We start from the raw sequence: 26,266 nt of genomic DNA, 5'->3' as shown, positions 1-26,266 counted from the left end.
GAAACGCGCTCGGAGCGCGCACACGTGCCTGGCACACACAGGTATTTGCACGTCAATGTTGAGAGAAGTGGTATCTACGGTGTAGAACCCAAAATATTTCCAGACACTACTTTTTAGATGAGTTGGGGTCGTAATTGTCCTCTCAGGCTGGCCGTTCTGTGTGTTATCTTCCATTTTCAAAACACGGTTGGCTATTATTCGCTTGATTTGGTCATGAGCTTACGCTACAATACGTTTAGAGTGCCTGCTAATGGATGAGATGGCAAACAATAAGATAAAAAACAAACGGTCTAATCAATAGACTGTAAAAAATGCGCTAAACATGGCACTTTAAAAACCGGTTAGTTTATTTATAGTTCGATTACGGATATTTCACGTCATGTTCGAATGCATATTCGAATATCGAATAAAAAGTGACAGCCCTAGTGAGCAGCTACCGTCGGATCATCTGGTTGGAATGAGAGGTAGAGTTGTGTGTCATCAGCGTAGCAGTGATAAGAAAATCTATGTTTCTAAATGACAGATCCTATTAATGACATGTACATTGAGATAAGTGGCCGCAGCACTGAGCCCTGAGGCACCCCAGTAGCTAGAAGTTGCGACTTAAGCTGCGGTTACACTTGGCATTAACATGCGACCTGTATCCGGATGTTGTCCACATACACATTGAAAAGACAAGTGTAAACGCGCTTCTGATCAGAATGTTATCCGATCAGCGTGTCCAGGTTCGGAGGTAGTCGAGGACGCATTGTGATTGGATCTCAGTGTAATGTAAACACAATCCAGCCATCGTATCTGCATTCACAGGTGGTCGCACACAAAACCCTGCCCACTGTCATTATTCCTCCTCCTCTCTCCGGAACTGAGAGCTGTGTGGTTTTGCGATACAGTCAAGTGCGAAGTACATATCAAATGCACTGAAATGTTTCCCTTCGCAGTTCGCACCCGAAAGTTGCAGAACCATTAATTTCTGCCACAGCTGGCAACGTTCTCGGAACCATACGTTTCTCTGTAACGTTTCCATTACGGCATCTATCCACATTAGTACTTGCAGCCTCTTCATCTTCGTAATTTTGCAAGATTTGTTAAAAGTTTTTTTTGCGAGATCCGATCTGTTATTCAGATACAAAAGCCACTTGATGTAGACAGGTGTAAACGCACCGTGTCCTGATTGGCTTATGACACGATCTGCTTGATCGGATCACAGTGATCGCATGTTAATGCCAAGTGTAAACACAGCCTTAGACACCTCACCCCTTAGACACTCTGAAGACCTACCTGAGAGGTAAGACTTGAACCATTGGAGTGCGGTTCCAGAGATGCCCTTCGTCTTGAGGATTGACAGGAGGATCTGGTGATTAACTTTGTCAAAAGCAGCAGACAGATCCAGCAAGATGAGTACTGAGGATTTACATTTACTCAGAATAAATTTGAAATTCCTTCAGGAAAACTGAAAGCAAAAACATGGGAAACAGAACATCACAAGAAACGACGAGATCAGACCAAGAACAACTGAAAATGGTTGCAAACAATATGATAAAACAATAAAACAATATGTACAAACTCAAATCAAGGAAAAGAGAAACAGGTGTAGCAAACATCGATGCTCCGATCTATGCCCTATTTGCTACTATGGCAACAAAAGCAAACAAGGAAACAGAACAGGAAACAGTGACAAATAAAACAGAAAACAGACAAACCGTGACAACCGGCTTAATAATAATAATAATAATACATTTTATTTAATAGCGCCTTTCTAAACACTCAAGGTCGCTTTACAAATAATAAAAACAGGTACAGGGAACAGCAAGGAATAAATAAACAATTATGAAAAAGGACAAGAACAGTGCATTTACAAATAAGCAAGCTGGTACAGGTGGGTTTTGAGTCTGGTTTTGAACAGAGGGAAAGAGTCAATACTGCGGAGGTCAGGTGGAAGTGAGTTCCAGAGCCGGGGAGCAGAGCGGCTAAAGGCTCTGCTCCCCATAGTGACAAGTCGAGCAGGGGGTACAGTGAGGTGGATAGAGGAGGAGGATCTAAGTAAGCGGGAGGAGGTGGGGATATGAAGGAGGGCAGATAGATATGAAGGAGCAAGGTTATAAAAAGCTTTGAAAGTATGCAGAATGATTTTAAATTGTATTCTGAATTGAACTGGGAGCCAATGGAGCTGCTGAAGGACAGGGGTTATATGATTAAAAGAGGGGGTTCTGGTGATGACACGAGCTGCTGAATTCTGAAGAAGTTGGAGTTTATGGAGAGATTTCTGAGGGAGGCCAAAAAAAGAGAGTTGCAGTAATCAAGGCGGGAGGTGATGAGGCTGTGGATAAGGATGGAGGCAGTGTGAGTGGTAAGGGAGGGTCGGGGGCGGTTAATGTTGCGTAAGTGGAAGTATGCAGACCGGCTAACATTATTGATGTGTGACTGAAAGGATAGGGAGGAATCGAGGATTACACCCAGACTCTTGACCTGAGGGGAGGGGGAGACCAAGGAATTATCAATGGGTAGTGTGAAACTATTAATTTTTGAAAGGGTGGATTTGGTGGCTACGAGGAGGAGTTCAGATTTATCACTGTTAAGTTTAAGGAAGTTTGAGGTGAACCAGTCTTTAATTTCAAGTAAGCAGTTGGTAAGGGACAGGGGGGGGAGCGAGGAAGTGGGTTTGCTGGATAAATAGAGCTGGGTGTCATCGGCGTAACAATGAAAATGAACGTTGAATTTGCGGAAAATATTGCCAAGGGCAGTAGGTAGGTGATGAAAAGGAGGGGGCCAAGAACTGAACCTTGAGGGACACCAGTAGTGACAGGGGAAGGGTGGGATGTGAAAGATTTGAGTTGAATAAACTGAGTGCGGTCAGAGAGATATGAGCGGAACCAATCAAAAGGGGTGTGTGAAATGCCAAGAGAGGATAGTCTATTCAGGAGAATGGAGTGAGAAATGGTATCAAATGCCGCATTAAGATCAAGGAGGATGAGGATAGTGATGAGTCCGGAATCAGCTGCTATGAGTAGATCATTGGTGATTTTTATTAGGGCAGTTTCAGTACTATGGTAGGGGCGAAAACCAGACTGAAAAGGTTAATAAAGACTGTTGAGGGTAAGAAAGGCGTGGAGTTGAGCAGACACTATTTTTTCCAGTATTTTAGAAATAAAGGGAAGATTTGAGATGGGACGAAGATTTTTATAGTTAGTGGGATCTAAGCCAGGTTTTTTTAGAATCGGGGAGACAGATGCAGTTTTGAAAAGTGAGGGGACAATACCAGAGGAAAGAGAGGAATGAATAATGGAAGTTATGAAGGGGAGGAGGGAAGTGAGGCAGGTTTTGACCAGAGCTGTGGGGAGGGGGTCAAGAGAACATGTTGAAGACTTTGATTTACGGATGAAATCAGAGATTTCGGCGGAGGAGGGCAGTAGAAAGCAGCAAAATGACTGACTATTGGGGAGGGGCAAAGAGGGAGGGGAAGGCAAGGGGGTCGAATGTAATTGCTGGTGAATAGAATTGATTTTCTTATTAAAAAAGATAATTAATGAATAACAAGTCTCACTTGAATACATGTGAGAGGGTAGGGAAACAGGGGGGTTAAACATTTTATGCACTATTGAGAAGAGAGACCTGGAGTTTCCTTCGTTGGAGCAGATGAGATCAGAGTAGTAGTTTGACTTAGTTACGGCTATTGAGTTTGAGTAGTGAAGAAGATGAGTTTTGTGCATTTATTTGTGAATGGAAAGACCAGTTTTTTTATGGAGGCGTTCAAGTTGGCGACCTTTGGCTTTCATGAGGCGAAGCTCTGGTGAGAACCATGGGGCAGAACGTGAAAAAGACACAGATCGAGTTTTGAGAGGGGCAAGGGAGTTGAGAATATTGCAGAGTCCAGAGTTATAATGGGCGACAAGGTGGTCCGGAGAAGAAAGGTCAGAAAAAGACAAATTGTCAATGTAGGAGGATAGGATGTCTGTATTTATGTTGGCTTAAGATGTCAACCAGGCAAGGACCCACTTATACCAGCTAGAGACCATATTCCTGTCAGTGTTTTGCATTTTATGTCATGTTTTGGCCTCAATAGGTCCTCATGGTCCTTTCGTGCCCTGCTTATTCAATTTGTAATTAGTGTTATTAGGTTCACATGTGTCTCATTCAGATGTGTCACCCTGTCTCATAGCCTCTTTGCTTGGTGTTTAGTTGTTCTAAAGCCGGTTGCCCAAGTAAGTGTCCTCTAGATGTACAGGAAGGAAAAGGAGAGATGAGACAATTATATCTAGACTTAGGTTTGGACATACAGGACTAAACAGCACTTTATTTAAAATAGGTAAACATAACACCGGCAGATGTGAATACTGTGAACAACAAGAGACAATAGAACATGTCATGATACACTGTAAAAAAAATATGAGGGAAAAAGGAGGGAAATGATCCAAAATTTGAAAAAGGAACGAGTACGGTATGATTTAGTAGAAATTCTTAGGAAAAATTCTAAAGAAAAGTGTTATGGAATTGTTTTTCATTATTTTAGAATAATTAATATGATTAAGAGGATTTAATTTTTAATTTTTTTTTTTTTTTTTTTATATATTTAAGTAATGGTCATTCAGTACCACACTCCATACCAGTAGGTGGGAGTAATGGACCATTTCATTGTGTGCCAACCGCCATAAAACTCGAATAGAAGAAGAAGAAGAAGTGTCCTCTAACTCAGAGACATTTAATTTCTCTTGCCTGTGGATTGTTCCCTTCTCTGTTTTATTTTTTGTGGACTTTCTCCTCTGGAGTTTTTTGCTGAATACCTGTGGGAACATTTTTGAATATTTTTTGTGAAAAGCCCCGTTGGACTGGTTTTGTTTTTTTGAGGATTATTTTTGATGATTTTTGCTCCAGCTTTGGATTTCTGTTGCTTGCATTTGTATTAAAACTAATTCTGCATCTCATCTTTTTCTGAGTGCGTCTCATTGTTGGGTTCACCATCTCCAGTGGCTCAAGGATTGAGAGTCTGACTCTCACACCAGAGACTAGAGTTCTAGTTCCGGCTCTGACAATTCCAAAACATAACTATAGTTTTTTATATATAATTATGCAATGACTGGATGTTTATACTTTATTATTTATTATATCTTTCATGATATAATTTATTATATATCATAAATATATTTTCTCTGGTAACAGTTTTGTATATCTAAAGAATTACAAACTGAATTAAGTGAGTGCAGCAGGCGTAATGATATGACGCAGTGCCTGAATATAGGCCACCTTCCGTCAACACAAGAGAACTATTTTCAGGCGCTGCGTCATATCATTACGCCTGCTGCTCTCATGGTACGGCAGTGAAGTTTCTTGATTATTACGCAGGAATGAGAGTATAGTTCCTAGCCATATCAGCCTAGAAAATCGCAACTTTACATTTTCCGTCGGTCTTAGTGCACGATGTAACTACAGAAGAGTCAAGTTTTAAATAGGAAAAATATCGAAACTCTTTGGTGATTTTTGTTTGAGAACTGCTAATGGTCTTGTCCACTTCAATGATGTATGCTAAGCTATGCTAAAAGTGGTACCGCCAGAACCGGAGATCGACTGAATGGATTCAAAAACGGTAAAACTCAACAGTTTAACTCTGGGGGAGTTGTAAAATGAGCCTATTTCCAAAAAAAGTGGAGTATCCCTTTAAGCCATTCCCATAAACAGCAAAAGATAATAAATTACAAGCAAATGCAAATACAACTGTATTTAAGTGTTCTGTTCAAATAGTAGTAAATAGAAAGCTTTCCACAGAAACAAATGAGCAACACAGAACACACTATGGCCCAGTTTCACAGACAGGGCTTAGATTAAGTCAGGATTAGGCTTTAGTTCAATTACGACATTTAAGTAGATTTTATAAACATGCATTAGACAAAAACTTTACTGGTGTGCATCTTGAGACAAAAATATAGCACAGATATTTTAAAATATGTCACTGCATGTTGCTTTCAGTTAAAACAGATCACACATTTTAGTCTAGGACTAGCTTAAGCTTTGTCTGTGAAACCGGGGGCATAACGTCTAATGTAATTTTTTACTCATAAATTCCCAGAAGTGCTTGTCAGTACATGGTTGTTTTGTTAGGTGTGCACACAGCTCAAGGCTTGGCACTGCTTTGACTAGGAGGGTAAGGTCAGGTCAGCAACCGAACTGTGGTTCCACTGATGTGGGCCTGCTTTGTCATGATAAAAATATCATACAAGAGGGGGGCGCTAGTGCACAGAGGCCACCCATCATGTCTCATCTACTGACATGACAGACACTCTCTGTGTTCCAATAGAGGACCTTCACACTTAAAACTTTCATCAGATGCTAGAAAGGAAAGATACATGCCAGATCTTGAAAGATTGAAAGTGTTAAAATAAGTTTATATGTAGTTTTAAAAAAAACTAGAGTAAGGTTTGTGGAAAAAAAATTATGTTGGCTTGAGAAAGTCTAGTCTTAAAGTTTGAAATAATTGTAAATGTGTGAAATAGTTAAGGTATATATATTAGGTATGTATAGGTATGTATTCTGGGTTGTTGCTATGGTGTTGCTATGCTTTTGCTAGGGTACTCATGCTAGTTAGGGTGTTGCTATGCAGTTGGTAGGGTACTCAGGGTGGTTGCTAGGGTTTTGCTATGTGATTGCTAGAGTATCAGGGTGGTTGCTAGGGTGTTACTATGTGATTGCTAGAGTATCAGGGTGGTTTATACGGTCTTTCTATGCAGTTGCTAGGGTACTCTAGGTTGTTGTTGTTGTTGGGTGTTTGCTATGTGGTTGCTTGGGTACTCAAGGTGGATGCTGGGGTGATGCTATGCGAGGGTATTCTAGGTGGCTGATAGGGTGTTACTATGTGGTTGCTAGAGTACTTGGGGTGTTTGTTAAGGTGTTGCTATGCGGTTGCTAGGGTTTCTGGATGGTTGCTAGAATGCAACTTCACAGTAACTAGATATAGTTACTGTGATAGATCTATCTATCTATAGATATATATATATGCAACTAGATATAGCATATATCTATCTATCTATAGATATATATATGCAACTAGATATAGCATTGCTAGAATGTTTCAGATCAAAACCATGCTAGTTGATGGATGGATAAATTGAAAGAAAATACAGATATATTTTGATCAATCGAAAATGAAATGGTACATTTGTGTTAATAACAGTGATCAAAGTGTAAATGTTGCTATTCTTAAAATTAGATGTTTGATTTGTACAATTATTACAACCTTGAAAATAATAGCAGAATGTTTGGGTGAACTGTCCCTTTAATACAGGTTGAAACAATAAAAAAAAAATATATTATACATGATACACAGAGGAAATGATGAATGCTTTAAAGAATGACTTACAAGCACAAAATTGGGAAATTGTTTATAAAGAAACTGATGTTGAGACTGCATATAATATTTTTTTAAGACTATTCACAACATTGTATGATAAAAACTGTCCAATTATACAATACAGTAGAAAACAAAAATATACAGATAAACCTTGGATTACTAAAGGATTACAAAATGCTTGTAAAAAGAAAAACACATTATATAGAGAATTTATAAAACAAAGAACGATAGAGGCTGAAAACAAATGCAAAAAATATAAAAATAAGTTAAATAACATCTTACAGGTATGTGTCACGGAATGGGTAGATAAAGGTGCAAGGACTCAAGTGCATAACAATGAGTGATAATTTATTAACAACAAACACAAACTACAAACAAAACTCCCTCGTGGGGGAAAACGACAACAAGCAAGATCTGGAAACACTGGGAACATGGACAACGAACCAGCACAGGACTGAAAACACAGGGAGACTAAATAGGTAACAAACAAAAGGTAACGAGGCAGGCAGGTGAGGGACATTAAACAATAACGAGATAACAAGATGGGCGGGGTTTGACAATTGACAGGAGAGCACATGGCACAAGGAAATAACATGACAGCCGTGTGCTCAAAACAGACCAGACTAACACAAACACATGACAAACCGGGAGTGTCACAGCTCTGTCACTAACCAAGAGAAAACCCGGACAATGGTGACAGAACTGTGACCCTACCCCCCCTCAAAGGAACGCCACATGGCGTTCCCAAGGAGGGACATCAAAAACAGAGAGGGGAAGGAGGGAGGGGAGCCAGGGAGGGACGGGAGGGTTGAGCCAGGGGGGGAAGGGCGGGTCCGGACTCCTGGCTGAAGACCAAGGTAGCTCAGACAGTCCATCGGGTGGCCAGGGCGGATCCGGCTGTGCAGGTGACCAGAGCGGAGCAGGCGGTCAGGGCGGTGAAGCCCGTTCGGATGGCCATGGCGGTGAAACCCATTCAGGCAGCCATGGCGGAGAGAACCCTTCGGGCGGCCATGGCGGAGGCGACCAGGGCGGAGACAACCCTTTGGGCGGCCATGGCGCAGGAACCGACACAGGCGCAGGAACAGACACCGGCTCGGCAGACGGGACGTGAACAGTCTCTGGCTCGGCAGACGGGACGTGAACAGTCTCTGGCTCGGCAGACGGGACGTGAACAGACAACGGCTCGGCAGACGGGACGTGAACAGTCTCTGGCTCGGCAGACGGGACGTGAACAGTCTCTGGCTCGGCAGACGGGACGTGAACAGTCTCTGGCTCGGCAGACGGGACGTGAACAGTCTCTTGTGCGGCAGGCACGACGTGAACAGATTCGGGCTTCACTGGTAACATGGCCGGCGCCGGCAGGGTCCGGAGCTTGAGTGGCGCCGGCAAGGCCAGGAGCTTGGGCGGAGCCGTCAGGCCTAGACGCTTGGGCGGCGCCGGCAGGGCGAGGCGCTTGGGTGGCGCCGGCAGGGCGAGGCGCTTGGGTGGCGCCGGCAGGGCGAGGCGCTTGGGTGCGGCTGCAGGCCTCACTGGAGGCTTCGGGGGTTCGGCTGCAGGTTTCACTGGAAGCATCGGTGGTTCGGCTGCAGGCTTCGGAACCACCTCCGGGTCCTGTGGTTGGCCGGAAGCTCTCCTCCGTCTACGTGAGCGAGTCGGTGATACAAGCTCCTCTGCCACCTCTGAGAGCGCTGCAGGGAGAGAGGACAGCTCTGGGACCACCGATGTCGAATCCTTCTGGACCACCGGGCTTGGGACCACCGATGTCGAATCCTTCTGGACCACCGGGCTTGGGACCACCGAAGTCGGGTTCTTCTGGACTACTGGCCTTGAGACCACCGAAATCGGGTCCTCCTGGACCACCGGCCGAAGGGGGGCGACAGGAGCCCTCCTCCTCCTGCGCTGGTGAGGCGGTGTGGGAGTAACTGCCTCTGGGGGTGCTGCAACTCCTTCAGCCTCCACTGGATTGGAGGCTGATGGGTCGCACCCTTTCTTCCTCCTCCCTCTTCCCGAAGTGGGCCATCGGAGGACTGGGGACATGGCAGTTTGTGAGGTCAGTGGGAGGTGGGCCAAGAGGCGGAAGACCACCCTCCCAGCCTGCATCGACCCGCGACTGTAAACGTACCCCACAAACTGCCAGAAAGATAATATCCCCAGCATTCCCATCTCCCAGGCAGGCACAGGCTTATTGAGGCTGATGTTAAATCTTTCCTTGAGCACTGTGTCACCGATGTTGAGCCCCTCCGCGAAATACAGGAACTGGTAGGCAAGCTCCTTCACACTGCTCTCTCCTTGCCGAAGCGAAATGATCTTGTCCAGTTTCTCCACCATCGAATAAGCGGAGGGGCAGGAAGATGGGAAAAGGAAGATCCCCATTGTTAGCTGAGTCCTCAGTCGGCTGGTTCGTTCTGTCACGGAATGGGTAGATAAAGGTGCGAGGACTCAAGTGCATAACAATGAGTGATAATTTATTAACAACAAACAAACACAAACTACAAACAAAACTCCCTCGTGGGGGAAAACGACAACAATAACAAGCAAGATCTGGGAACATGGACAACGAACTAGCACAGGACTGAAAACACAGGGAGACTAAATAGGTAACAAACAAAAGAAGGTAACGAGGCAGGCAGGTGAGGGACATTAAACAATAACGAGATAACAAGATGGGCGGGGTTTGACAATTGACAGGAGAGCACATGGCACAAGGAAATAACATGACAGCCATGTGCTCACAACAGACCAGACTAACACAAACACATGACAAACCGGGAGTGTCACAGCTCTGTCACTAACCAAGAGAAAACCCGGACAATGGTGACAGAACTGTGACAGTATGTAGAAAAAAATATTATAGTAAATTGTTGAATAAAAATAAAAATAATATGAAAGGAATATGGGACATATTAAATAGCATAATTACAAATAGTTCTGGGCAACGAAGTTATCCTCATTATTTTATTGATAATAATACTATAAAGGACAATATGGGTGATGTGGTTAATAGCTTTAATAAGTTTTTTGTGAGTGTTGGAACAAATTTGGCAGAAGAAATTCCTGATCCATTGTTATCTGAAGATTGTGGTGAAAACTTAATAGATAGTAACCCCAACTCAATGTTTCTTACAGACGTGGAAGAAAAAGAAATAATAGACATTACAAACAATTTTAAATATAAAACATCTACTGATTGTAATGAAGTTGATATGAAAATTGTGAAAAGGGTAATTGAGGGGATTTCTAAACCAATAACATATATCTGTAATCTGTCATTTCACACTGGTAAATTCCCAAATAAAATGAAAAGGGCGAAAGTTGTTCCACTGTACAAAACTGGGGATAGACACAAGTTTACAAATTATAGACCTATTTCTTTATTACCACAATTTTCCAAAATTCTAGAAAAACTATTTTCCAATAGATTAGACAAATTCTTAGATAAATATAAAATACTTTCTGATAATCAATATGGATTTAGATCAAATAGTTCAACATCTCTGGCATTAATTGATTCAATTGAGGAAATCACAAACGCTTTAGAACATAAACAGTACACAGTTGGAGTTTTCATCGATCTCAAAAAAGCTTTTGACACAATCAATCATAATATATTAATTAATAAATTGGAACGGTATGGGATCAGGGGTGTAGTGTTGCACTGGGTGAAAAGTTATTTAAGTGGTAGGAAACAATTTGTGAAGTTGGGGGAATACTCATCGTCGTACTTGGACATTACTTGTGGCGTCCCCCAGGGGTCAGTTCTGGGTCCAAAATTGTTTTTGTTATATATAAATGATATATGCAAAGTTACAAAGACAGTAAAACTAGTGCTATTTGCGGATGACACAAATATTTTTTGTTCTGGGGGGAATTTACAGGAACTAGAGAAGATTACTACTTCAGCAATGTATAAATTAAAAAGATGGTTTGATAAAAATAAATTATCATTAAACATTAATAAAACTAACTTCATGTTATTTGGTACCTGTAAAAAGAGTATACAAATTCGGATACAGGTAGATGGGGTGGACATAGAACGGGTTAATGAAAATAAGTTTCTTGGAGTGATAATAGATGACAAAATATGTTGGAAATCTCACATAAAACATGTACACAATCAACTTTCAAGAAGTATTTCAATATTGAACAAAGCGAAACATGTTCTGAACTACAAATCACTCCACATTCTTTACTTTGCACTGATATTACCATATCTAAACTATTGTGCGGAGGTTTGGGGTAATACTTACGGATGCAGACTATTATCTGTATTTATGTTGCAAAAAAGAGCCATAAGGATGATTCATGGTGCTGGTTATAGAGATCACACAAATGTATTATTTTTAAAATCCAAGACATTGAAATTTACTGATCTGGTTTATGTTCAAACAGCACAAATAATGTATAAAGCAAAAAATAATCTACTCCCTGGTAATATTCAACAACTGTTTTTTTAATAGAGAAGGGAGATATAATATTAGGGGTGAGAGCAACTTTAAACAATTATGTGTCCGCACAACATTAAAAAGTTTTTGTGTTTCGATATGTGGAGTGAAGTTGTGGAACAAATTAAGTTCAGTACTTAAACAATGCCCAAGTATGACTCAGTTTAAAAAGCATTGTAAAAATATGATATTTGCAAGGTATAGAGAGGATGAAGGTTATTAGTTAGGTGATAGTTTATTAATATTTTTTTCTTTTTTTCTTTTATTATTATTTTTTATTTATTTTCTTATGTAATTTTTTATTGAAGATGTATATAAACATAGGTAAATGTTTTTTTTTTTTTTTTTTTTTTTTTTTGGTGTGTAGAGACAAATAGATCAAAATGTTCGGTCAACCGGTTAATTAGCTAATTAATTATTAAAAAGTAGTGGAGATGGTGTAGGATTGAATAAGCTGATGCTTCTTCCTACTCCTTTTCTGACATGTATAAGTTAAAATTGTTTTTTTTTTGTTATTAATTTTTTCTACATGTTCGAAATAAAAACTTTTCATTCATTCATACATGAATGTTTGACATAATTATATTGTTAAAACAGACAATTCCGGAGGACAGCATTCACGTCACTTAGAGCAATAATAGATCAACAGAAGTAACACAGGAAAGGAACTGCTTAGATTGATGAATTCAGTAAGTCTGGTTAACTGTTCAAATAATTTTATGTCAAGAGAGATAGGTTTTGCAAACACCCACAAAAACGTTCAGGAGCAGGGAATATGCTCAATGTAAATTGGCAAGGAGGCGGAGTATGGAAAAAACTTTAAGTATGAAGAGATTTGATTGACCCAGGTCCTCTTGGCTAGTGGAGCTCCTGTTCACTGTCTCTTATACTCAATCAGTCACAGGAGGTTCTCAAAGCTGATGGAAGGAGCCTAATACAACACAGATCAGGACAGAAGCAGCTCCAAACACAGGTAAGACAAATTTTATTACACATTATTGTACTAAAATAATATTATTACTATAATCATTGTATTCATTGCCATAATTAATTAATGGCAGTAAGAATTACTGTTATTATAAGTGGGCTGAATGTTTTGTATTGCAAAAATAATGGTCAGTTTAAGATTACATAAAACTGCAGATGATTTGATAAGAATGAAATAATAAAAATATCAATATTTATGCAATATTTATGATGTACACTACCGTTCAAAAGTTTGATTTCAGCAAGATTTTGTTTAAAGAAATTAATACTTTTATTCAGCAAGGAAGCAAAACATCGACCAAAAGTGACAGTAAAAACATGTATAATGTTCTAAAAGAATTGTATTTCAAATTAATCCAATTCTTTTGAACTTTCTATTCATCAAAGAAAAATGTATCACAGTTTCCCCAAATGTCCCAAACATTGATGATAATAATAAGAAATGTTTCTTGAGCAGCAAATCAGAATATAATGATTTCTGAAGGATCATGTCACACTGAAGTCTGGAGTAAATTCAGCTTTGCCATCACAGGAATAAATTACATTTAAAAAAAAAAAAATTAAATTTAAATTGTAATAATATTTCACAATATTGCTGTTTTTGCCGTATTTTTGATCAAAGAATTGCAGCCTTGGTGAGCTTAAGACTTAAAACTTACCAACCCCAGACCTTTGAATGATAGTGTTTATTTAGTATTATTAATAATAATTATTATTATTTTTTAAAATATATATAATTGAACTCAAGTTGTATTAGTTTTCGATTTCAAAACGTATTAAAGGCCAGTAAGCCTTTATGTAAGTTTTATCATAACTTAATCTCCAATTATTGCAGATTTTTTTGGGATGCCTCTGTGGTGGTGAGCACTTAAATAAGATTGGAATATTTTTTTTAAAACTGCCAGTTTTCAGTTGGCTAACATTATGTGCTAGTTTAGTCAAAGACATACAGTCCCTGTGAGAAGAAGACAGTGTGGCTCTGTTGCTGCAGTACAGTCCCTCTGCTGATAGGGTTTTTAGGGGCTTTTTCCAAAAATGCCATCTTGAGCTCAGCCAGCCCAGCTCATCTAAGCCTAAAATATATTTGAAAGACATGTATTTTATATTTACACAAATTTGAGCAGTAAATTAATGAATGTGTGACTAAACATGAAAAGTCATGCCAAGGCAAACTAAAGGAAAACTTTTCTCTTTTTCAGGGAACAGATCTGTCATATCCCAAGTACTTAAGATAGTTGAGAAAAATAAATATAAAAACTTTGCAATTTTGATTTAGGTTCTATATTATTAGTCCTAATTTGTATGAAAGTCAATGCCAACTTAATTCAGCATAAAATGTTTATCTCAATAGTTTTTCTCCTCATCCTAAGTCCTGTGTCTTCTCTTCAAGGCACACATAATAAGAAAAAAAATGACACTACCAAATTAATGGGCCATACTATTAGCCATAATGTTCCAAAGCTAGTAACTACATCAACCATCAAAGCTCATGCTGCTTCTTCAAAAAGTAGTAGTGCCAATCAGACTCTTATGTCCACCCCGAAGCCTGTTGTGGATGGTCTCCAGAAACCTGTGCCTTCTCTTCAAGACACACTTAGCGAGAAGAAAAATTCTTCTACTAAATCAAGAGTGAACACTATTAATCTTAATGTTCAGAAACCAGTAACCACATTATCAAACTCCAAAATGAAAAACCAAACTAAATCTGCTTCCTCAAAAACTAGCAGCATCAGTCAGGCTCTCCCATCCACTACAAAGCCTGCTGTTGATGGTGTCCAGAAACCTGGGCCTGCTCTCCTAGGGAAACTTAATGAGAAGAAAAATTATACTGCCAAGTCAAGAGCCCACACAAGTGGTCTTAATGTTCCAAAGCTAGTGACTACAGTATTGAAGACTAAAATGAAAAACCAGACTCATCCTACTTCCTCATTTACGAGCAGCAACAATCAGGCTCCTCCATCCCCTACTAAGATTGTTGTGGATGAAAGCTCACTTAGCGAGAAGAAAAATTCCACTTTTAAGTCAACAGATCAAACTATTAAGGTTAATGTGTCAAAGGCAGTGACTATAGTATTAAACACCAAAACGAAAAACCAGACTCAATCTACTTCCTCAAAAATTAGCAACGTTGGTCAGCCTCAAGACATTGCACAGAAACATGTACCTTCTCTTCAGGATCCACTTAGTGAGAAGAAAAATTCTACTGTGAAGTCAACGGCCCAAACTATTAAAGTTGTGACTCCATTATTAAACGCCAAAATATCCTCAACTTCTAGTAAAGTGAATCAGACTCTCCCATCCTTTAAAAAGCCTGATGTGGACACCATCCAGAAACCTTGGCAAAGTGTAAAGTCAACAGTCAACACTATAAAACCTAATGTTCAGAAACCAGTGACTACATTATTAAAGACCAAAATGAAAGACCAAACTAAATCTACTTCCTCAACAACTAGTAGAGTGAATCAGACTCTCTCATCCTCTTCCAAGCATGATGTGGTCACTGTCCAGAAACCTGTGCAAAGTGTACAAAACCAAATTAGTGAGAAGAAAAATGTCACTACTAAGTCAATCATCAACACTATTAATCTTAATGCTCAGAAACCAGTAACTACATTACTAAAGACCAAAATGAAAAACCAAATTCAATCTACTTCTGCAAAAAACAGTAGCATTGATCAGACTCTTCCATCCTCATCGATGCCTGCTGTAGATGTTGTTCAGAAACCTGTGTCTTCTCTTCCAGCTACATTTGGCGAGAAGAAAAATACTACTACCAAGTCAGTAAGCCACACTATCAATGTTAATCCTTCAAAGCCAGTATTCACAAAAATGAAAAACCAAACTCTTTCTGCTTCCTCAAAACCTAGTAGCAACAATAAAACTCTTTCATCCACACCAAAGTCTGCTGTGGATGTCCAGAAATCTGGCCCCTCTGTTCAAGGCACACTTAACAAGAAGAAAAATTCCACTTTGAAGTCTAAGACCCAAACTATTAGTCATAATGTTCCCAAGCTAACTACATTATTACAAAATCAGACTAATTCTACTTCCTCACAAATCAATCAGACTCAGTCAATGTCCCAAACTATCAATGTTAATTCATCAAAGCCAATAACTACATCATTAAACACCAAAACAAAAAACCAAACTCAATCTACTTCTTCAAAAATTAGCAATGTCAATCAGACTGATGCATTCACTGCCAAACCTGTAGTGGATGGTGTCCAGAATCCTACTAAAGACAAACCTGCAGAGAGTTCACCAGTTAAAGTAGTCATCACTGAGGGTTGCGTTCAACAGGAGTCTCACATAGATGCAGGGAACATTACCAAAATACGAGAAACAGAGCTAAGTTTGAATCCAGGATCTCCTCTGGTTATGACACATCACATCAACCTGGTACAAGGAGCCTGCACAGGAGGATGTGAGACGCAGATGGCCGCACTGAAGGACAGAGTTGAATTTCTAGAGAAAGAGATGTCAGTGATTAAAAAAATGTGTAAGTAAAATGTTGTACTAACAAAAATCTACAAAAAAGTAAATTGTTAACCATTACTATGGTACTTTAATGGCTCTGGCAGAAAAAAATAATGTGTATAGTAATTGTTATGAATTGAAACTGGATGGACTGGTTTTAAGTCACACACTGTACTGTCTATCTTCAGGTGTCCAGTGCTCAGGAAAGCAGTGCCCTAAAAACTGTAGTGGCCAGGGCAATTGTGAAGGCGGAAAGTGTGTATGTTTCCAGGGCTTTAGTGGCCCTGACTGCAGTGGAAAAACATGCCCCTCTAACTGCAACAAAAAAGGGAAGTGTGTTAAGGGGAAGTGCATGTGTCAGACTGGTTATACAGGCCTAGACTGCAGTAAGGGTAAGTAAAGCATATGAGAGTCAACCACATTTAATACTTCAATGTTTAATGTAATAGTTCACTACAAAAAAGAAATTCGGTCATCATTTACTCACACTCATGTTATTCCAGTCCTGTATGTCTTTCTTTAATCCGTAGAACATAAAAGGAAACATTTAGCAGACTGTTTATGCTGTTTCCTTTGGGTTCGGTCTCATTTGAGTTTTGATGCTATATTTCCTGTGTTTCCCGAGTATTGTTATTAACTGTTCTTGTTGATATTCCTATACGTTGTGCGATTATTACAGCCACCAACCAGGGGCTTTCAAACTCCAAAAATTACAAAAAGTAGCAGAAAAGTATCATAAAGTAGGCCATATGACCTATACACTATACTCATACTTTTGAAAGAAGTCTTGGGGCGCGTGACCACCAAAGCGTTTTTTCCCCGCAGCTACCATATTTTTCCAATTGGTTTAAATGGGAGCACCACTTTTTTTTAAATGCCAAGAGCGCAATGAGGCGCTGAGTGCTCAACATGTTTTACTGGTTGCCAAGATTTGAAGAATGTTCAACTTTGGGTAAAACTGGCTCATCACTGTCACTTTTTACCCACATAACAGTAATAATAACAGTATAATAACAGTAATCACATCCAATCACAGTGAAGGAGGCCAGGAAAAATACCGCACCGACCAACTGTCACATTCTGCTTGTACAACGTCAACAGATGACAACAATAAGCATAATAACGGAACAAAATCATTTAAAACAAGAGCCAGAGCAAATACTTTACATTGTATCAACATTTTTATTTAGAAACAATACGGAAACAAACTTTCTCTGAAATGAGATACTAGTTACACTTCCACTGATATTCTGTATCATAGCAAGCAAAGGCTTAAAAATGCTTTGGTGGACACCCTGTCTTAATGCGAGGAAAAGATGGACATCTGTATGTAAGATGAAATACAAGTTCTGTCATGAAACTCTAGATGGCGCAGGCTAATAGGTCCTCAAGTCAACCTGCTTGCAATCACATCATTCTCTATAGGGCACAGCTGATTGATTCCTGTTGTGCCAGTAGCCAATGAGCTTGCTGCTCAACCTTCAAATACTTGGTTACTTTCAGAAACCCTCCACCTTGCCCAGCTCCACCTGTTATAGATCTGCTACAGGTAATTCATGTGCGCTATATTGTACAGCAGCAGCATTTCTTACTTTCTCACAGCAGCGTGTCATGTATGTATTGGCAGTAGCAAGTCCTGTACTTGCTCTGCATCAGCAAGAAGCAATAACCAACAGATGCAATAACAGCAGCAGCAGCAACGTCGCAGATCTATTCTGCCAAGACCAAATATATCAACATTGTCATATGCATTACCATGCCAAACACTTGTCATGACAGAACTACTTTTATCGTTTTAAATGGTGCTTTTTATAATGTTAAAGCTCCCAATCCATTTACATTATGTGGAGCACAAAACAAAAAAAATCATACCACATGAGGGTGAAATATGATTATAGAATTTTCATTTTGGGATGAGATATTTAAGAATGTATCTAGTCTCACTCTGAACGACTTTTGCTTTTCCTAGGTGTTGACAAAAAGATCCCAGTAACTGTTGAAACTGTGACTATGAAGATGTCTACTGTCAAGCCAGACACAAAATCTGTGAAGACAAAGCCAGACAAGACCATTTTTGTGAAAAAGATAGATACAAAGGACCCAAAGAAAGACACCACAGCTAAGCCAACATTGTCCACAAGTAAAGTCCAGTCCAATAGCACAAAAAGCGACAAGATTATTAAGACTATTGGCCAAGTTCTGCTAAAGCATGAAGGTAGAAGACGTCATGAGCAAGCAACAAAGGGCAAAACAACAGTCATAAAACTGGTTTTAGACAAGAAATCCCAAACGGACAAGAAAAATAATCTTAAAGATGAACCTGTCTATCAGAATATGACTCAACGATCTGTGAAGAAGGTTGATGAAACCTCCAAAGTTCTAGAGAACTTGGTTAAAGGCACCAAAGGATCATCTAATGTAACTACATCCAGGACAAAGGTTACTATGAGAACTGCAGGTGATCAAGGGCTGGAAAGCAAGACTAATGTTACATTTACTAAAAAAGACAAGAAGCTATTCCATGGCAATGTAACAACAATTCTCCAAGCAGAGAGGAATCCTGATAAGCATGTAAATGGGACAAGTATTGAATCCAAAACTCATATGAAGCATTTTAACAGAACTAGCAGCACTTTATCAGTCATTGGATCAGTGGAGGTTCATAATATCACTTCTACTGGGTTCATTTTGTCTTGGGAAACTCCTAAAGATGCATTCAAGAACTTCACTGTAACAAGAAGGGAAATCAGAGCAGGAAATGAAGATTTAGAGAAAATTCAGGATGGTGCAGCAGCTGAAAATGTAACAGATGTCCAAAGGCCCGGTTCAAACAGAACTTCAACTAAAGTCCACAGTAACAAACTTGAAGGAAGGACTGTGAAAAAGTTCTCTCAAGTTATAGCTGGTACAGCACGGTCGTATCATTTCAAAGGCCTTCAACCTCAAATGCGGTACTCTGTTTCCTTGTTTGGCTCTGGTCTTGGTCTACGATCCAAAATTCATCGTCTTACATTATCAACTGGTAGGTTTCCCATATTTCCTGCTTTGGTTCACTGCAATAAACACCAGTGAAGAGCATTTACCCTTCTGCGGTGTGCTGGTAGCACTTCCATGAATACATGGGATACAGTACCTTGTGCATTTTAAATATTGACATTGGCATGCCCCATTTATACTATTTTAGTCATAAATACCAGGCATAAGTTCAGTGACATCAGGAGCACAAAACAGCCTTAGATTTTCTTCGGCTGTCAATTTCCAGTGCTAAAATTAATGATGTATACTGTATTAGTGAATGGGTAAGTTCACCATGCAATTATTTTAAGAGTGAATTCACCAATTGATTACTTGAATAAAATGGCATATTTATGTAACAATATAAATATGAATATAAATTTAGAACTCTAAAATATACATTTGTGCTGACATTTTAATGTCATTACTTTCAGTTTGAACTGCGACAACTTTTTTTTGGGGGGGGGGGGGTTGGGGGGGGGGGTTGTTTGTTTGTTTGTTTTTTAAAAGATTTATTTTTGGTGATTTTTTTTACTTTTTATTGTGATAGGATAGTATAGAGTGGACAGGAAGCAAGGTAGGAGAGAGAAGGGGGATGGGATCGGGAAAGGTCCACGAGCTGGGATTTGAACTCGGGTCGCCCGAAGCGCAACAGCGCTATATGTCAGCGGTCTGCCGGCGAGACTATTGGCGCCGACTGTTTGTTTGTTTTTTGACTGCGTTGTTCAACTTCTATATGACATTTTACCCCCTTACCATCTTTTTTTCCAGGCCCTGAGTCACCCACTGACCTGATGTTCAGCAATATAACAGAGACTTCTGTTTCAGTCTCCTGGGGAAAACCTAAAAGCATAGTAGCAGAATTTAAAGTCACGTACACCAACATTGTGACTGGTACTGAAAATGTTTTCGAGTTATCCTGCTTTTCTGCTTCAACTATTAAGTGTGTGCACCATTGCTGATGCGCCACAATTAACTGAGTCTGTGATGTGATTTTACAATGCTTTACCCTTTTATGCTGTAGGCGAGAGTGGCTCCATGTCTGTTGACTCTCAACTGTCCCATGTTCTCCTGTCTAAGCTCTCTGCTGGCTCCACTTATGATGTTACTGTGAGCTCAGTCCTGGAGACACTCAAGAGCGAGCCAATCACGGCCTCCGTCACTACAGGTGAGCACAGTTTTTTTTACTTGAAGTTATGGTTAAACGATACCACTTACAGTATTTGCTTTTTGATCCGATACCAAAAAGTGATTAAAAATCAAATAGTCTAGGTAGGGAATAAATACAGGCAGGGATTTTTTTTTTTTTTTTTTTTTTTGCACTTAATGCAAATGGCAATAGATGCTATTTAAACTTAGTGTAAATAGCAAGAAAAAGCATATAGCAGTATTGTCTTTGCATTAATTGTAATAAGTAGTTCGATGCTATTTATACTTAGTGCAAATAGTGGCAGACACTATTTGCATATCAGTGTATTGTAGTACATTATAAAAACCAAATGCATAATAACAACATTCGTTGTAAATTATTATATTTATTAAAATCATAAATGTATGCTTCCTTACAGGGATATTACTTGTCTCTATCCCTAAATCCCACCCATACACCTACTCCTAACCCTACCCGTTAGATAACCTAACCCTACCCTACCCTTCAGGCACTTTATTTCCACGTTTTGAACATTTTAAGCCGCCCAACTTATGCTCTAGTGAGAGCAGAAGTGTGAATAGTTCCTACACAAGTATTACTAACACATTTTTTTCCACTTCAAAGCTTATGATACACATACATTTTCATGCTAAATAAATTGTAAAAAATTTAAAGGATCAGGTTTCTAATATCAGGATTAATCCTCTCGATACAAGTATCGATTCAAGAACAATCTTCTTATCTCTACGTGATTTTGCAGTCATTGATGACTTTCACATTTCTCTAAATCCCAGTGCCAGACTCTCCTACTGAACTAAAGGTGGTGAACATCACAGACACTAAAGCTCTGCTAGTATGGAAACCGTCCCAAGCTAAAGTGGACAGCTATATCCTCAGTTATGGAACTACAAAATGTAAGTGCAGTCAAACCTATTAAATGGCTGGTTCTCCACTAAACCATCATGACTTACTCAAGTTGTTTTGCTTTCTAGCTCCTAATGTGACTATTACAGTGACATTATCTGGCAGTACTGTGGAGCATCAGCTCAGAGGACTCCATAGATCTTCTTTGTACATGGTGAAAATCACAAGTCAAGTCAACCGGCTCCAGAGTAGCCCAGTCTCCACAACCTTTACAACAGGAAGTGGTGTGTAAACTGTCACGATTATGTTTACTCACCCTCAAGTAAACCACATGGCACAAAAAAAATATTGAAGTAACATGTTATGACTGATAATCACTAAATATCTGTACCATATTGTCCAAATACATTTTAAAAGATGTTTTAAATGCTACAATGACAATTTAGGCATCGCAATGATAATGTACATTATAAAAATTGGAAATTTATTTTAATATGTTCTAAATATTATATTTAACAGTGTTATTAAAGTATTAGTGCTTTTGAAGATTACATTTGCTGTCATCTATGGTTTGTTTAATTTATCTAAATGTACATAGCATGCACAATTAAATATCCAATATCAGCCAATTTCTGTAAAATACAAAAGTCTGTCATTTTGAATGATATCCTTAGTTTTACTCATTGTACAGTCACAGTTGGTATGGAAAAATCAAGCGATGAACTGAAAATTAAGTAAAACTTTTAATTTTACATTGTTACAAAGTGCAATTCTTAAGTGTGTTTAGAAACATACCCTATCATGAAATTGTGCTCTCTTTAAGAACACTTAAGTGGTCTTTTATCTCATTGCTGTGTTATCTGCAAGTACTGCTTTTTGAAAGTATTCTTTTGAGATGTGAAGTACACTACAAATGCACATTCAATACTATTAAGCACAGTACTTTTTCACAAGGGAACTTTAATGCACCTAAAATGTAAAAATAAATAAAAAATAAAATGCTCAATTAAAAATCCAGTATCAGCCAATTCTGATAAATTGTAAAAATCTGCAAATTCGCCTAAAATCCTTAGTTTTACTCATTATACAGTCACAGCATCCATTTTCTGTAAAGCTGTTTTGAAACAATATGTATTGTGAAAAGCGCTATACAAATAAATGTAGATTGAATTGAATTAACTTGAACAGTTGGTATGACAAAACTTTGTGAAGAGACCAAAATTGTGAGTATTTATCACTGAAAATCCTCCTGTCCACCATAGTAGCTAAATATCCTCTATATGATCTGCAATATCTAGTTTTTATCCTATTTTTCCATGCCTGTATGATTTCCAGGAGTGAAGCTTCAGGTAGTGACTCCTGTGGTGACCTTTCACTCAGCTGTGATTTCATGGAGGGCTCCCCGTGTAGCTTTCAAAAGTTATAGGCTCACATACCAGCTGAACGAGGAAGTCCAGGTGAATATATCAAGCACTCAATAGCACCTCTCAGTCAAATTTAGCAGCCTTTCAACAATTGTCTCTGACCTTTGCTTATGAACAGGAGCTCATTTTAAATCCATCTGTGACGCACTATGAGCTGACTGGACTGGCAGCCTCCTCAAACTATACTGTGAAAATAGAGGGAGAAAGAGATGGACAATACATCAGTTTTGTCTCCGCTGAGTTTACCACCGGTGCGTAATGATCTGTTTCTTAACTTTCACCCCTCGTTGCGTTCTATCTTTAAGAGATTTGATTTCCTTCCTTCTTCCCCTGTAGCTATGCTCCCACACCCATACCCCAAAGAATGCTCAGAGGTACAGATCAACGGGATGAAGGAGTCAGGAGAGGCTGAGATCTACCTTGAAGGGAAGGATGGAGAGCCAGTCTGGGTCTACTGTGACATGGAGACTGATGGAGGAGGCTGGACAGTAAGAAACAAAATCCTGGATTGAGACCTCTAATACACTTGCAGCTTTCCCCATGAAACTGCTGTTGGAGTGTGATATATTTAATATTTAGATCCTTTTTAAAACAGCCAATAGATTTGGTTTAAGTCACAGCCTTGAATCATAGTGCCAAGCGTGACTTGCCTGATTTCATGGACAAAACAATTATGTAAAATGATATATGCTGTTATACCCTTTGACAAAGAAGTACACTTTATCACACTTTTTCAAAAGAGTACTTATTATGGAATAATAAGTAATAGGTAATTAATAAGTAATAATAAGTATTCCCTGAACACTGACCTCTCTACAATAAACTTTAAAAGAAACGTAAGTGTGACCTGAATGTAATGTTTTTTACACTTAATTGCATGATAATTGCAATTAATTGAAAATTAATAGTTTAAATTTATATTAGATGCAATTAGTTGAGTTTTTTATCTCTACATGTAATTTCATAATTACTTCTGTTCTGTTGTCTTTAAAATACTGTTAAAGTGTACTGTGGAATGTACGCTGTACTCAAGCATTTATTGTAAACTAAGTCTACTTCTATTGAAACTTGTATGTCATGCATTTAAATACATTTTAAATATATTATGTTACAATTTAGTGCATTTAAAATAGGTACTTTAATAAAAGTTGAATAACACACTAGTTAAAATTATAATTAAGTACTTTGCATCTGTACTTCTTTAAACGCATACAAATATTATAAAAACATAAAGGTTAAAAATGTACTTTAAAACTTTAAATACAAAAATAATTAAAAAGTGCACTTTTTAGAGTTCATTTTATGGACATAATGGTGAATGCACTTCACAATTTCATTATGATCCAGACAGCCCCTTTTATGAATAAAATGTGTAACATATTAGTAGAATAAATATTTTGTACACAAAATGCATTTTGTGACATCCTGAATGGATTTTGTCCATGACATTTAGTTTCCTTTTTTTATTTTTTTATCCAGTAAATTAAAAGGATAACTAAAAAAAAATACAATTCTGTCATCATTTACTCACATTCCAAAACTGTATGACTTTCTTTCATCTGTGAAACAAAAGAAGATATTCTGAGAAATGTCTCAGTGTTTATGGAAGTCAATGGGCTCCAATGTTGTTTGGTTACAAACATTCTGTAAAATATCACCTTTCGTGTTCTGCAGAAGTGAACAATGTATACAGGTTTGGAATGACATGAGGGTGAGTAAATAATGACAATTTTCACTTTTGTATGGACTATCCCTTTACAAAGTGCATAGACTACCATATACAGTATATTTCCTCGAAGCTAACATTAAACTTTTTTGAATTTAATCCAAAGATTTTAAGTCCCACCCTTTTCTGAATGTAGAGTCATGTTATATTACTTTATTCTGCTCATCTTGCGTTATGCCATCATTTTTTATTGTTTGGATCTTTTGTATTTTTATCTGAACTATACAGTTGCTTATCACAATTTTATGGAATTATGCGATATTTAACAGTACAACAAAAATTCCCAACCAGGGACAGGAGTTGAAAATTAGCATCAGCTATAAACTCTATATGCTGCGCATTAGTTACAGGCTTTGTATTGTAACTATGTTTGACTGTATGGGACTGTATAAATATATGGGGTTTTTTTCTTGAATAAGACTTTGTTGTTTTGCAAATGCAGGTATTCCAGAGGAGAAGGGATGGATCTACTGATTTCTTCAGGAGCTGGAGAGATTACAGCAAAGGCTTTGGTCTCCTGAGTGGGGAATTCTGGCTGGGTGAGATTTCCCACAGTGATTGTATTTTTTCAGAAACAAAAACATATTTTCAATTTAAACGATACTTGAGATTTCCACCTAAAGACAATCAGTTTAGAATATCAATAGTTTTATGTTGTTGTTGGGTTTTTTTTATTAGCACTCGTATTTTTTTGTAAATATTATTTACATTTTGCCCCAACTCTCCATAGGAAATGACATCCTTTACACTCTCACCAGTCTTGCTCCAATGAGCTTGCGAATTGACCTGCGTTCAGGAAATGACTCAGCCTTTGCTCATTATGCCAACTTCAACGTTAACTCAGAGGCTAATCACTATGCAATCGAGCTGTCTGGATACTCTGGTACTGCTGGTAAGAGAAAAGATCATGCTTTGTAAAAACAAAACAAAAAAAACTGTTTTTGTAAGACTATATTCTGGATATGATAGCTATATTCTTTCTTTTTCCAGGTGATTCCATGAAATATCACAACGGCCGTCCGTTCTCCACGAAAGACAAAGACCCAAACACCCTTAGCATCCATTGCGCTAAGGCCTACATGGGAGGCTGGTGGTATAAAAACTGTTACAAGGCAAACCTTAATGGTCTCTATGCCTCCTACTCAGACAACAAGGTAGTACATCAGCAAATAGCGTTTTTGTATTCATTAATCTTAGGTTTTAAGTACAATGTTGAGAGCAGCAAACTATAGCCTTTGGATATCAATTGAGCTTGAGTCTCAAATTGTCTCTCATTAGTGCAGATTTCTGAGTCTGTTCTTCTTTTCTCTTAGGGTGTGGTATGGATAGACTGGAAGGGCAAAGATGCTTCCCTCCCATTTACTGAGATGAAGCTTCGACCCTCCTATTTCAGTCAAACGATCCCAACAACCCAGGGTTAAAACTGCAGAGTGAAGAGTGCACATAGCGCAAATACACTGTACAAACTTCTACACACTGCTACTTCAGTATTGTATATTTACCAACATACACACAAAACAAAAACTGTAAAGAAATCTGATGGCAGCTTTGCAAAGAACATATCACAACCTCCAGCCATTCACAACAACTTTTGTAAGTTAATATAAAGTTTTTCAAAATGTTATGTAGACATGAGCATGTGTTGATGTACTTGTGTTAATGGGGGTCCATCGTTGATATTAACATTTCCGCTACTGGAATAACTGCACTGTCTTGCTCTATTGGTACTTTTTTTTTTTTTTTTTTTTTACATGACTGATTTAGAATTCCTCTCTATGAATTTGTTTTACTTTTTATGTTCAACATATGTAGACAAAATCAATAAAACAAAGTGCTAACGAGTCC

The 26,266-nt window shown here is 38.5% G+C and overlaps 1 protein-coding gene across 1 annotated transcript; it reads left to right on the top strand.

Moving 5' to 3' along the window:
- The first annotated feature begins 12,704 nt into the window (after window positions 1-12,704).
- tnxba (tenascin XBa) lies at window positions 12,705-26,262 on the top strand. The gene is made up of 16 exons (XM_056234467.1): window positions 12,705-12,751; window positions 13,965-16,264; window positions 16,431-16,634; window positions 18,212-18,466; window positions 18,518-19,264; window positions 20,029-20,151; window positions 20,282-20,425; window positions 21,202-21,321; window positions 21,400-21,555; window positions 22,607-22,728; window positions 22,814-22,946; window positions 23,032-23,183; window positions 24,864-24,960; window positions 25,152-25,313; window positions 25,412-25,575; window positions 25,735-26,262. Exons 2-16 carry the CDS (start codon window positions 14,068-14,070, stop codon window positions 25,840-25,842), a joined length of 4,884 nt encoding a protein of 1,627 aa, XP_056090442.1. The 5' UTR covers window positions 12,705-12,751; window positions 13,965-14,067; the 3' UTR covers window positions 25,843-26,262.
- Window positions 26,263-26,266: the final 4 nt, after the last annotated feature.

Source organism: Rhinichthys klamathensis, unplaced genomic scaffold (assembly GCF_029890125.1).
Source record: "Rhinichthys klamathensis goyatoka isolate OS25496 unplaced genomic scaffold, OSU_Roscu_1.1 h1tg000395l_1, whole genome shotgun sequence".
Lineage (NCBI taxonomy): Eukaryota > Metazoa > Chordata > Actinopteri > Cypriniformes > Leuciscidae > Rhinichthys > Rhinichthys klamathensis.
This window is presented reverse-complemented; position numbering and strand designations above follow the sequence as displayed.

Excerpts from the sequence above, each read along its gene's own strand:
- tnxba (XM_056234467.1), top strand. The coding sequence starts at position 14,068 with ATGAAAGTCAATGCCAACTTAATTCAGCATAAAATGTTTATCTCAATA. Across the intron at positions 16,635-18,211 it reads AGGCCTAGACTGCAGTAAGG|GTGTTGACAAAAAGATCCCA; the intron begins GTAAGTAAAGCA and ends TGCTTTTCCTAG. Across the intron at positions 24,961-25,151 it reads GAGTGGGGAATTCTGGCTGG|GAAATGACATCCTTTACACT; the intron begins GTGAGATTTCCC and ends AACTCTCCATAG.